This window comes from Thalassophryne amazonica, chromosome 3 (genome assembly GCF_902500255.1).
Source record: "Thalassophryne amazonica chromosome 3, fThaAma1.1, whole genome shotgun sequence".
NCBI lineage: Eukaryota > Metazoa > Chordata > Actinopteri > Batrachoidiformes > Batrachoididae > Thalassophryne > Thalassophryne amazonica.
In genome coordinates, this window is record NC_047105.1 from 3,415,414 (window position 1) to 3,429,942 (window position 14,529).

General features: G+C 41.6%; 2 protein-coding genes across 5 annotated transcripts in view; one reads left to right on the forward strand and one right to left on the reverse strand.

Annotated features, from left to right (window-relative positions):
- LOC117507700 (zinc finger BED domain-containing protein 1-like) overlaps positions 1–13,026 on the reverse strand; it is a 29,185-nt gene extending 16,159 nt beyond the window's left edge. Inside the window, exons 1-2 of the mRNA XM_034167516.1 lie at positions 12,555–13,026; positions 10,851–11,777 (exon numbers count right to left, since the gene is read on the reverse strand). Coding sequence (XP_034023407.1) covers positions 10,851–11,777; positions 12,555–13,026 — 1,399 coding nt within the window. The remainder of the gene's footprint in view (positions 1–10,850; positions 11,778–12,554) is intronic.
- LOC117505101 (plasma membrane calcium-transporting ATPase 1-like) overlaps positions 6,895–14,529 on the forward strand; it is a 171,157-nt gene continuing 163,522 nt past the window's right edge. For 2 of the 4 annotated variants that reach the window (XM_034164633.1, XM_034164645.1), the window contains exon 1: positions 6,897–7,364. The gene's annotated coding sequence lies outside the window, so the exon portion shown is untranslated. Of the gene's footprint in view, positions 7,365–14,529 lie in introns of all 4 variants that reach the window. The other 2 variants (XM_034164654.1, XM_034164639.1) reach the window with 2 other exon arrangements.

Sequence of the window (14,529 nt, forward strand, 5' to 3'; positions counted from 1 at the left end):
CCACATTGATAACACAAAATTCTATTGTTATGTAACCACAGAGAATACAAAATTCTATCATTACGTAGCCACATCGATAATACAAAATTCTATCCTTACGTAGCCGTATTGAGAATACAAAATTCTAATGTTACGTAGCCGTATTGAGAATACAAAATTCTATCGTTACGTAGCCATATTGAGAATACAAAATTCTATCGTTATGTAGCCGTATTGAGAATACAAAATTCTATCCTTTCGTAGCCACATCGATAACGCAAAATTCTGTCTTTACATAGCCGTATTGAGAATACAAAATTCTAATGTTACGTAGCCATATTGAGAATACAAAATTCTATCACTATGTAGCCATATTGAGAACAGAAGATTCTATTGTTCCATAGCCGTATTGAGAATACAAAATTCTAATGTTACGTAGCCGTATTGAGAATACAAAATTCTATCGTTACATAGCCATATTGAGAATACAAAATTCTAATGTTATGTAGCCGTATTGAGAATACAAAATTCTATCACTATGTAGCCATATTGAGAACAGAAGATTCTATTGTTCCATAGCCGTATTGAAAATACAAAATTCTATGACTATGTAGCTGTATTGAGAATACAAAATTCTATCGTTATTTAGCCATATTGAGAATACAGAATTCTATCATTACGTAGCTGTATTTAGAATACAAAATTCTATCCTTTCGTAGCCACATCAATAATGCAACATTCTGTCATTACATAGCCGTATTGAGAATACAAAATTCTATCACTATGTAGCCATATTGAGAACACAAAATTCTATTGTTCCGTAGCCGTATTGAGAAGACAAAATTCTATCCTTACGTAGCCACATTGATAATGCAAAATTCTGTTGTTACATACCCGTAATGAGAATACAAAATTCTATCACTATGTAGCCATATTGAGAACACAAAATTCTATTGTTCCTTAGCTGTATTGAGAAGACAAAATTCTATCCTTACGTAGCCACATTGATAATGCAAAATTCTGTTGTTACATAGCCGTATTGAGAATACAAAATTCTATCACTATGTAGCCATATTGAGAACACAAAATTCTATTGTTCCGTAGCCGTATTGAGAAGACAAAATTCTATCCTTACGTAGCCACATTGATAATGCAAAATTCTGTTGTTACATAGCCGTAATGAGAATACAAAATTCTATCACTATGTAGCCATATTGAGAACACAAAATTCTATTGTTCCTTAGCTGTATTGAGAAGACAAAATTCTATCCTTACGTAGCCACATTGATAATGCAAAATTCTGTCGTTACATAGCCGTATTGAGAATACAAAATTCTATCACTATGTAGCCATACTGAGAACACAAAATTCTATTGTTCCTTAGCTGTATTGAGAAGACAAAATTCTATCCTTACGTAGCCACATTGATAATGCAAAATTCTGTTGTTACATAGCCGTATTGAGAATACAAAATTCTATCACTATGTAGCCATATTGAGAACACAAAATTCTATTGTTCCGTAGCCGTATTGAGAAGACAAAATTCTATCCTTACGTAGCCACATTGATAATGCAAAATTCTGTCGTTACATAGCCGTAATGAGAATACAAAATTCTATCACTATGTAGCCATATTGAGAACACAAAATTCTATTGTTCCTTAGCTGTATTGAGAAGACAAAATTCTATCCTTACGTAGCCACATTGATAATGCAAAATTCTGTCGTTACATAGCCGTATTGAGAATACAAAATTCTATCACTATGTAGCCATACTGAGAACACAAAATTCTATTGTTCCTTAGCTGTATTGAGAAGACAAAATTCTATCCTTATGTAGCCACATTGATAATGCAAAATTCTGTCGTTACATAGCCGTATTGAGAATACAAAATTCTATCACTATGTAGCCATACTGAGAACACAAAATTCTATTGTTCCTTAGCTGTATTGAGAAGACAAAATTCTATCACTATGTAGCCATACTGAGAACACAAAATTCTATTGTTCCTTAGCTGTATTGAGAAGACAAAATTCTATCCTTACGTAGCCACATTGATAATGCAAAATTCTGTCGTTACATAGCCGTAATGAGAATACAAAATTCTATCACTATGTAGCCATATTGAGAACACAAAATTCTATTGTTCCTTAGCTGTATTGAGAAGACAAAATTCTATCCTTACGTAGCCACATTGATAATGCAAAATTCTGTCGTTACATAGCCGTATTGAGAATACAAAATTCTATCACTATGTAGCCATACTGAGAACACAAAATTCTATTGTTCCTTAGCTGTATTGAGAAGACAAAATTCTATCCTTACGTAGCCACATTGATAATGCAAAATTCTGTTGTTACATAGCCGTAATGAGAATACAAAATTCTATCACTATGTAGCCATATTGGGAACACAAAATTCTATTGTTCCTTAGCTGTATTGAGAAGACAAAATTCTATCCTTATGTAGCCACATTGATAATGCAAAATTCTATTGTTACATAGCCGTATTGAGAATATAAATTTCTATTGTTATGCAGCCCTCTGGTCCCTCTGTTAAAGAATGGGGACTGGAGGGTGTGTTCGGAATTCGACCAATAGTCGAACCTTAGATTCAGGAGGAGCAGTGTGGTTTTCATCATGGTTGCGGCGCACTGGACCAGCTCTACACGCTCCATCAGGTGCTCGAGGGTTCACAGGGGTTCGCCCAACCAGTCCACATGTGCTTTGTGGATCTGGAGAAGGCATTTGACCATGTCCCTCAGGGCACCCTGTGGCGGGTGCTCCGGGAGTACGAGGTCCGGGGTCCTTTGCTAAGGGCTATCCGGTCTCTGTATGACCGCAGCAGGAGCTTGGTTCGCATTGCTGGTAGTAAGTCAAACCTGTTTGCAGTGCATGTTGGCCTCCGCCAGGGCTGCCCTTTGTCACCGGTTCTGTTCATCATCTTTATGGACAGAATTTCTAGGCACAGCCAGGGTGTAGAGGGGGTCTGGTTTGGGAACCACAGAATCTTGTCTCTGCTGTTTGCAGGCTATGTGGTTCTGTTGGCTTCATCAAATCAGGACCTTCAGCGTGCACTGGGGCGGTTTGCAGCAGAGTGTGAAGCGTCCGGGATGAAAATCAGCACCTCCAAATCCGAGGCCATGGTTCTCGACCGGAAAAAGGTGCTTTGCCCTCTTCAGGTCGGTGGAGTGTCCTTGCCTCAAGTGGAGGAGTTTAAGTATCTCGGGGTCTTGTTCACGAGTGAGGGACGGATGGAGCGTGAGAACGACAGATGGATCGGTGCAGTATCTGCAGTCATGCGGTCGCTGTATCGGACTGTCGTGGTGAAGAGAGAGCTGAGTAGGGGGGTAAAGCTCTCGATTTACCGATCGATCTACGTTCCGATCCTGAATGATTGAATGAATGGATTTATTCGGCACACACACACAAATCTGAAAGAACAGAAACATACAAATAACATGAATGTTATATAAAAGCCTGTGAGTCCAAAAGGGTGTGGGCAGAAGCAAAGCTTATCAACGCCCACCCCTGCTAGTACAAGTCCAACAATTATAACAGTCATAATAACATAAACACAAATTCACAACACACTACATATCAACACACAGACATACACTTCAATATTCAATTACACTTCAATCCATGTATAAGTATATTATGTATATATATAAAGCGCCAAATCACAACAAACTTAGCCCAAGTCACTCCACTCAAATAAGGACCAACATTGCCGACGCCCAGAGCAAGCATCCTAACCTATGGTCATGAGATTTGGCTCATGACCGAAAGAACGAGATCGCGAGTACAAGCGGCCGAGATGAGTTTCCTCCACAGGATGGCTGGGCGCTCCCTTAGAAATAGGGTGAGGAGCTCGGTCACTCGGAAGGAGCTCGGAGTCGAGCCGCTGCTCCTCCATGTCGAAAGGAGCCAGTTGAGGTGGCTCGGGCATCTTTTATGGATGCCCCCTGGACGCCTTGCTGGAGAGGTGGCTGGAGGCCCCGTGGAAGACCCAGGACATACTGGAGGTACTACGTCTCTCAGCTGGCTTGGGAACGCCTTGGGGTTCCCCCGGAGGAACTGGGGGCAGTGTGTGTGGATCGGGAGGTCTGGGCGGCTTTGCTTGAGCTGCTGCCCCCACGACCCAACTCCAGATAAAGCGGAAGAAAATGGATGGATGGATCGATGTTACGCAGCCGTATTGAGAATATAAATTTCTAGCTTTCTGTAGCCGTATTGAGAATGCAAAATTAAATCGTTACGTAGCCATATTGAGAATACAAAATTCTAATGTTATGTAGCCGTATTGAGAATAAAAAAATTCTAATGTTACGTAACCGTATTGAGAATATAAATTTCTATCGTTACATAGCCGTATTGAGAATACAAAATTCTATCGTTACGTAGCCGTATTGAGAATACAAAATTCTATCGTTACGTAGCCGTATTGAGTATATAAATTTCTATTGTTACGTAGCCGTATTGAGAATACAAAATTCTATCGTTACGTAGCCGTATTGAGTATATAAATTTCTATCGTTACGTAGCCGTATTGAGTATATAAATTTCTATCGTTACGTAGCCGTATTGAGAATACAAAATTCTATCGTTACGTAGCCGTATTGAGTATATAAATTTCTATCGTTACGTAGCCGTATTGAGAATACAAAATTCTATCGTTACGTAGCCGTATTGAGAATACAAAATTCTATCGTTACGTAGCCGTATTGAGAATATAAAATTCTATCGTTACGTAGCCGTATTGAGAATATAAAATTCTATCGTTACGTAGCCGTATTGAGAATACAAAATTCTATTGTTACGTAGCCGTATTGAGAATATAAATTTCTAGCTTTCTGTAGCCGTATTGAGAATACAAAATTAAATCGTTACGTAGCCATATTGAGAATACAAAATTCTAATGTTATGTAGCCGTATTGAGAATAAAAAAATTCTAATGTTACGTAACCGTATTGAGAATATAAATTTCTATCGTTACGTAGCCGTATTGAGAATACAAAATTCTATTGTTACGTAGCCGTATTGAGAATATAAATTTCTATCGTTACGTAGCCGTATTGAGTATATAAATTTCTATCGTTACGCAGCCGTATTGAGAATACAAAATTCTATCGTTACGTAGCCGTATTGAGTATATAAATTTCTATCGTTACGTAGCCGTATTGAGAATACAAAATTCTATCGTTACGTAGCCGTATTGAGTATATAAATTTCTATCGTTACGTAGCCGTATTGAGAATATAAAATTCTATCGTTACGTAGCCGTATTGAGAATACAAAATTCTATCGTTACGTAGCCGTATTGAGAATATAAAATACTATCGTTACGTAGCCGTATTGAGAATACAAAATTCTATCGTTACGTAGCCGTATTGAGAATATAAAATTCTATCGTTACGTAGCCGTATTGAGAATACAAAATTCTATCGTTACGTAGCCGTATTGAGAATATAAAATACTATCGTTACGTAGCCGTATTGAGAATACAAAATTCTATCGTTACGTAGCCGTATTGAGAATACAAAATTCTATCGTTACGTAGCCGTATTGAGAATATAAAATTCTATCGTTACGTAGCCGTATTGAGAATACAAAATTCTATCGTTACGTAGCCGTATTGAGAATATAAAATTCTATCGTTACGTAGCCGTATTGAGAATACAAAATTCTATCGTTACGTAGCCATATTGAGAATATAAAATTCTATCGTTACGTAGCCGTATTGAGAATACAAAATTCTATCGTTACGTAGCCGTATTGAGAATATAAAATTCTATCGTTACGTAGCCGTATTGAGAATATAAAATTCTATCGTTACGTAGCCGTATTGAGAATACAAAATTCTATCGTTACGTAGCCGTATTGAGAATATAAAATTCTATCGTTACGTAGCCGTATTGAGAATATTACATTCTATCGTTACGTAGCCGTATTGAGAATACAAAATTCTATCGTTACGTAGCCGTATTGAGAATACTAAATTCTATCGTTACGTAGCCGTATTGAGAATACAAAATTCTATCGTTACGTAGCCGTATTGAGAATACAAAATTCTATCGTTACGTAGCCGTATTGAGAATATAAAATACTATCGTTACGTAGCCGTATTGAGAATACAAAATTCTATCGTTACGTAGCCGTATTGAGAATACAAAATTCTATCGTTACGTAGCCGTATTGAGAATATTAAATTCTATCGTTACGTAGCCGTATTGAGAATATTAAATTCTATCGTTACGTAGCCGTATTGAGAATATTAAATTCTATCGTTACGTAGCCGTATTGAGAATACAAAATTCTATCGTTACGTAGCCGTATTGAGAATATAAAATTCTATCGTTACGTAGCCGTATTGAGAATATTACATTCTATCGTTACGTAGCCGTATTGAGAATACAAAATTCTATCGTTACGTAGCCGTATTGAGAATACAAAATTCTATCGTTACGTAGCCGTATTGAGAATACAAAATTCTATCGTTACGTAGCCGTATTGAGAATATTAAATTCTATCGTTACGTAGCCGTATTGAGAATACAAAATTCTATCGTTACGTAGCCGTATTGAGAATACTAAATTCTATCGTTACGTAGCCGTATTGAGAATACAAAATTCTATCGTTACGTAGCCGTATTGAGAATACAAAATTCTATCGTTACGTAGCCGTATTGAGAATATAAAATACTATCGTTACGTAGCCGTATTGAGAATACAAAATTCTATCGTTACGTAGCCGTATTGAGAATATTAAATTCTATCGTTACGTAGCCGTATTGAGAATATAAATTCTGTTCCAGTTCTGCCAGGGTTTTTCACTTTGAACGTGTTTCTAATATTTTGTCCCTCTGAGAGACTCAGAGGATCAGGAACGTCACAGTTCAGTCTGTTCAGTCTGCATGACCCAGCCTCAATCCGGATCCAGCTCTGCAGGACGGAGTTCGGCTGACCTGATGAATTAGGAGGTCCACCTTAAAAAGGGAGATCCCGTCCTGGTCCCGCCCACTGTCGCGGTCTCCAGCCGCACTTTTCCCGCCCTCTTTCAGTTCTTCTGCGGTCCCGTCCCAGTGTTCCGGACCACTTCACGGTCTGGTCCTGCTGGTTCTCCGTGTGTTTTGTCTTCTGGAGTTGCTGGGTCATTTTTTTAATGCTTATTTATTTATTTCTGGTGTTGATCCGATCCGTGTCCGACTCTTAAATTTGGATTTGGGTCTTTTTCCGTCCCGGGATTCACCATCTGTGACAAAAACGGTTTAAACGTCGGAGGTCAGAGACGCAGGGACGGGTTTTGGCAGAACCTGAACCACTGCGGATCCAAGGTGGACCGAAAAGGACATCGCTGTGATTCCGACCTGGATCCGGATCGGAGGTAACGATTATTATTATTTAATTATTATTATTGTTTTTATGTCGTTTTGTACCCGTGCCCACCAGGGAGAAGCAGATTAATCGGTTCCGTGTGTCTGCGGTGCTTAAAGTGGACAGAAACGTGTTTTTGGACTCTGGTTCTACTCAGTATCCGGGTTCGGATCCGTTCTTTGCGTTGACTCTTCTGTGTGGGTGGACGTGGGTTTTCCACAGGTGGGAACTGTTCGGGGACTCGATCCTGTGTACGGGTCTGGTTTGTGTCCGGGACAGTTCCGGACCTTTTCGCCGCAGGGCTCCGTTCTGTCGACAAACGGTCCTTAAACCTGACTGATTATTGAGTCACGTCATCGATGAGATTATCGTCACGTCTGTAACCGGTTGATGAAGACTCGGATTCGGTCAAATGCCAACTTTTGGACTCGCTGCGGTCGCTGGTTCCACCGCCCAGTTCTGCTGCTGTGTCACGATATTTTCCAGCCTGAATCACTCGGTGCGGATCGTTCCGTGAAGTTGTCGTTTGAACCGCACAGCGTCTTTCTGTCTGCTCGGGGTTGCCGCCGAATTGAAGACGGGCTTCGGTTAATTCCGTTGAACCGGTTTTCGAGCGGGTTTACTCGTCCTGACGGCGTCCCGGTGGGAAAACGTTTTAAACGATTAAATTGTGAATGGAGTTTTGCGGTAACGGAGACATTCAGAGCGCCTGGAAACACTTGAAGCCCGTCCCCGAGGGACAGCCCCCCCATCAGTCATATCGGACAGTCATATCGAACTGCGTAAGTTCAGAGTAAAACGTCTTCTGGTTGGATGTCCAGGAGGAAGTGGATTAGATTTGCTGACTTGGTAAAGTTGTGATTTTCGTGTGTCGAACGTTTGTCGTCAGTTAACTGAAGGCCGAACGGAGGAGGGTCGTGGGTCGGTTCTGGGTTGTTGCTGTTGGGGACTGTCTGTCCGTGGTGTCGTCGCCGTGATGAGAACGTTAATGAGTTGAGCAGATTGTCGGTGCGGTTCGGTGAGCAGCAGGTAGTCGAGAGCGCGCGTGCGCGCGCCTCTGCAGCACGCCGTGCAGACGCTAACAGAGATTTATTGATTTAGGATGAATATGTGTTTTTGATGAGTGTCATATTGCCGTGAGGCGGCTGGCTCGGACCCGCGGGCTGATCCGGTTCCGCCGGTTGGAGCGGTTTGTCCGCATTGAGCCTCCTCGGCGCCACTTCTTTTCGGCTGTACATCCTTTAGTTTGAATTAACGAGCACTCTGCTGTCTGACGTCATGGCTGGGGTGGGCGGGTGACGAGCCCCCCCCCCCCCCCCCCCCACCCGGGGTGTGTCCTGCCTTACTGCGTTCAGGAGGAGGGGGATCCCGCATCCTGGATCCCGGTGACTCCTCCTCAGCCTGTGACCTCTAAACGAGGGCATTGCTCCTTCTGGTTCCTCTGCAGCAGCACCATCACTCCGCAGAACACACCGACCCCAGAAGCAGGTTTTAGGATTTGGACAGTGAGCATGCACCCCCCCCCCCCCCCCCAACAATCAAACAAACAAATAAATAAATGTTGAGTTTTTTTGACGGAAGACAGAACAACAACCGCATCAGAACTAGGGATGGGCGATATGGCCAAAAATCCATATCACGATACACACTGCAACCTATTGTGATAACGATATTATCACGATACATAAATTATATAATAAATCATTTCAGAACAGGTTACATAGACCCTGAGGAAAGCCAAATGGCTAAATACGTATATTGAAAGAAAGATAGAACATAGAATGTAGGCATACAACATTTATTATGCCCCCACTGTAATAATACAGAAAGCTGTTGATATAAATAAAACAAAAAACAAAAGAGGTGTCTTTTTAAAGAACAGACACTGTACTGAAAATCCTTTCAACATAGTTAAATTTTGGTACCTGAACTGGTACTGTGAAGTAAGTTAATACTTCCAGTATTAGGAATAGCCTTTTTAAATGTATCAGTGTAGTGCACATACGAGGGCTGTCAATAAAGCAACGGTCCTTTTTATTTTTTTCAAAAACTATATGGATTTCATTCATATGTTTTTACGTCAGACATGCTTGAACCCTCGTGCGCATGCGTGAGTTTTTCCACGCCTGTCGGTGACGTCATTCGCCTGTGAGCACTCCTTGTGGGAGGAGTCGTCCAGCCCCTCGTCGGAATTCCTTTGTCTGAGAAGTTGCTGAGAGACTGGCGCTTTGTTTGATCAAAATTTTTTCTAAACCTGTGAGACACATCGAAGTGGACACGGTTCGAAAAATTAAGCTGGTTTTCAGTGAAAATTTTAACAGCTGATGAGAGATTTTGAGGTGATTCTGTCGCTTTAAGGACTTTTCACGGTGCGAGACGTCGTGCAGCGCTCTCAGGCGCCGTCATCAGCCTGTTTCAAGCTGAAAACCTCCACATTTCAGGCTCTATTCGCACGTCTTTCATTAAAAAAATCTCCTTTAACAGTGGAATATCCGGATAAAATGCTGAAACCGACTTCTTCTGAAACTTCTCTGTTCTCTCACGACGTCCTGGATCAATAGAGCCTGAAATGTGGAGGTTTTCAGCTTGAAACAGGCTGACGACGGCGGCTGAGAGCGCTGAGCGACGTCTCGCACCGTGAAAAGTCCTTAAAGCGACAGAATCACCTCAAAATCTCTCATCAGCTGTTAAAATTTTCACTGAAAACCAGCTTAATTTTTCGAACCGTGTCCACTTCGATGTGTCTCACAGGTTTAGAAAAAATTTTGATCAAACAAAGCGCCAGTCTCTCAGCAACTTCTCAGACAAAGGAATTCCGACGAGGGGCTGGACGACTCCTCCCACAAGGAGTGCTCACAGGCGAATGACGTCACCGACAGGCGTGGAAAAACTCACGCATGCGCACGAGGGTTCAAGCATGTCTGACGTAAAAACATATGAATGAAATCCATATAGTTTTTGAAAAAAATAAAAAGGACCGTAACTTTATTGACAGCCCTCGTATACTTCAAATAAAACTATTAAAGTGCAAAATGAAAACACAATTGGAATACTTACAGTATAAGGCACATATGTAAACTAAACAGCATTTTTTCAAGTATAAAGGTTTAGTTGCAGTAGTGCCATACCATAAACAGCAAAAAGTGCAAACAGTATAGAAGGCATAAAGTGGCGAAGAACAGAAAATTTGGTGTCTTCTCTTTAAAAAAACCCAAAAAAACCATACTGAAATCCTTAAGACCATATGCATAATATAAGTTTCACACCACCTTTAAAACTTTTGATCTCAGCTGTTGTATAGTAAGATGCAACATAACACAACATAAATGTTAAAGCCGGGAACTCACTGAGACTTGTTTACATCATGTGACATTTGTTACGCTCTAAAGATTATTCGCCAGAAATACAAGCTTGTCTACAGTCTCTGGCTTCAACAGAGATCGGTGGCGTGTAACTATGTTGCCCCCTGTGCTAAATGCCCTTTCAGAAGGGGCACTTGTGGCCGGGATGCAGAGATATTTCTGGGCCAGTCTTGCCACCCTGGGAAAATTAACTTGGTGCAGCCGCCACCAGCCCAGGGGGTCAGTCTCTCCATCAACTGGCATGGTCCTCAGGTAACGTTTTAGCTCCCCTTCGATGGCCTCTCTGTCAGCGAGAGCACCTGTGTCATCAGAGGCCTTTTTGAAAAAGCTTCCCAGGCTCCTTTTGACTTTCTTCGATTCTGTCTCAACAGCAGCTTCAGCAGCTTCAACACCAGCAGCTGCAGCTTCTATGCTTGTGTGTGGCTCTGTGACCATTACAGCTTTCACGGCCAACAGTGACTGAATTTCTGCTACTGCTCTGGTCTTGATGAACATCTTGTGGTCATCAGCTGTATATGTATCTTTAAACCGTGGGTCGACCAGTGAGGCCATATCAATCAAATCAACAGTTTCTGGGTCTGAGTACTTCTCATTTAAGTTCTCTAGGATGATCCTTTTCATGTCCTTGGTCAGCTCTGCATCATCATCAGCTGCAGTAAGAACAGTGTTATTGAAAAGGTGGAGAACGGGTTTAATGTATGACACGCTGACATACTGTTCCCCAGACAGTGCGTCTGTGAACTCAAGCAGTGGGCCAAGGGTCTTTCTCATGTATTCCAGGACATCTGTATCTTGCCACGTGGGTACCAGGTGTCTGGTTTTCTTGTCTGCTTTCAGTACCTGTGATAGGGCCTTCTCTTGCTCAAGCACCCTCTGGATCATCATCTGTCGTGACCCCCACCTTGTGGGCGTTTCTGTGATGAGACGCTGTAAGGGAAGATTGTGCTCAGCCTGGGCTTTCTTCAGTGCTTTTCTTCTTTTCCAAGAGTGGGAAAAGGAACTTACAATCTTCTTGCATAAGGCAACAGCACGGTCGATTCGGGGGTCCTTCACACTTTTTTCTGTTGATAAAATATTATTTGTTAATTAAATCTCACTCTCCCATCTCTCTCATGCATGCACACACGCACATGTGCGCGCACACACACACCCGCATACCTACACACACACACACACTTCAGTTAACACAAATATAAAGCATTTGCTATATACTACATCTCTAAACACAAATGCAACATTACTATGCTGTATTACATGCACATTTGACTCTTTTATGACAACAAACGCTTGACAGCTGCAACTGTTTATTGCTAACATTAACATTGAAAATGCCATAGACATGCTAACGTGTTAGCATCAGTCCCGTTTTTAAGTTATAAAATACATCTATTAACTGTTTCAGAAGACCATAACAGGTCGCTTTAACATAAAAAGGTAAATAATACTCACAGCCACATGCTCTTTATGGTTTTAGTGGGGGACAACGAAAGAAAAAATTAATCAACGAAGCAATGATCAAAGCACTGGTTCGATCTGCGAATCACTGCTTCGATTGGTTCAAGGTTGAAAGCAAAGCCGCGCTGCAGAAAGGTTGATTACAGACCCGCTGCAGGGTCTGTAATCAATGTAGAGAAATTATAATTTTCCTGACAAACACCCCCAAAAACAACGGACACTCTGAAGGACCTATAAGGGAATCATTAAGTAAAAAGGTTATTGATGTCCGTGGATCGAACCATTTCTTAATGATACCCGAAAGGAACCGGTTCTCGATACCCACCCCTACTACAGCAGGATGTTAAAATATTATAACATTATGCACTAAATACTTAACCTACCGATGGCGAGGTGCAGCCTATGTCCAAAGCACTGCAGCCTGGTCCAGTCATTCAGAGACGCTGCTTTGACCACGTTCGCTCCATTATCAGTGGTGATGCACACTTGGCTTTCTTCATTAAAACCCCATGACTCGAGCACGTCTTTGAGTCCTTGTGCTATCTCCTTGGCCGTATGTTCAGTAGGGAAGTACGACCTCTGCAAACACCGGCTCCCAAGATTCCAATTGTCCGTTATATAGTGAATGGTCAGGCTGAGGAAAGGGTCCATGGTTCGGCTCGACCAAAGGTCCGCTGTAGTGGCAAAGTACTTCAAACCACAAAGCTCTCTTTCAACCTTTTCGCGAAGCTCGGAATATAATGTTGGCATCTCTGTTTCTGTAAAGTATTTGCGGCTTGGCAGCTCGTATCGTGGCTCAATAGCTCCGATCATGGTTTTAAAGCCGCGTCTCTCTACAGTTTGAAAGGGTACCATGTCCTTACACAAGTAAACAGTTATAGCCCTCGTAATGTCGTTCCATCGTGGGCTTTTCCGATTGTAAGGAGTACCTTTTGAAAATAATTGTTCAATGGAGGACTGGTTCAGTCTCTGTTGTTTTCTGTCCCATGTTCTTGTGACTGTAGCTTGGGGCCGCCTGCATTCGCTGGCACTCTTGGTATTCAATGGCATGTTTTGCTTTGAGGTGGTAGAACAGATTAGTTGTATTGCTGGTCTTAGCTAAAACTGTTGCCCCACACATTCTGCAGAGTATTGTTTTCTGTTCTTCATTGGACGGTTTAAATCCAAACCAATTTCAAATAATGGAAGTTGCACTGGTCTTTTTCACGAGTTCTTGTCGCTCTGTTTCGCCTTCCGCCATGTTGTTTGATGCATGCAGCAGCGGGTCGCGTGTAGTTGACGTCATCAACATGCGTTACCGCGATAGAGCATGTAATTAAAATCTCTATCATAGACCATTTTTATATTGTTTATATGGTATATCGTTTATATCGCGCATTACTAATCAGAACCATTTTAAAGGGGGCCACTTTGTCCTGTATTCAGACATGAAAATCCAAATCTAATTTCTAATCTGCTGTGTTTTTAGAGTTGGGAACTCGTGGACTAACATCGGCCGATACGGGGCGCACTGACCCAGGTTTTGTCTCTGTCCTGTGTGCAGACCCACTCATTCTGTAGGCTTTTAAGATCATTGGTGCTGCTGCAGATGGGCCAACTCACAATTTTTGCAGTTCTGATTCTGACAAATGGCTGCTGATACTGACATGGATTCTGATCGACGAGCAGTCGTGGAACTTGTTGACCTGTTTGTGTGATCGCAGGACATGAGCTCCCTCCGTGTCTGCAGGGTTCAGAAGATGTCTGCAGGTTTTAGAGCGTTTGCCTCTCGTGCTGCTACACCGTGGAACAGTTTACCTCTTGATATTAGAAAGGCCACTTCAGTGGCCCATGTATTGTGATACTGGTCATGTTAATCTGGGGACTGATTTACACACACACACACACACACACACACACACACACACAGTTTTGGGCGGGTGCAGGTTCCCTCACTGCACTTTCTGTGACATCAGTATCAGTCAGTAGATTGATAATTTAATGTTGACGGTATCGGTCATTTTTGCAGGTTCTAAGCACTCTGATCATTTTGTTCTGTAATCATTAGGGATGGGTATCGAAAACCGGTTCCTTTCGGGTATTGTTAAGAAATGGTTTGATCCACCGACATCAATAACCTTTTTACTTAATGATTCCCTTATCGGTCCTTCAGAGTGGCCGTTGTTTTGGGGGTGTTTGTCAGGAAAATTATAATTTCTCTACATTGATTACAGACCCTGCAATGGGTCTGTAATCAACTTTTCTGCAGCGTGACTTTGTTTTGAACCTTGAACCGATTGAAGCATTTTTTTTTTCTTTCGCTTATCTTATTTTTCCCCACTAAAACCCTAAAGAGCATATGGCTGTGAGTATTATTTA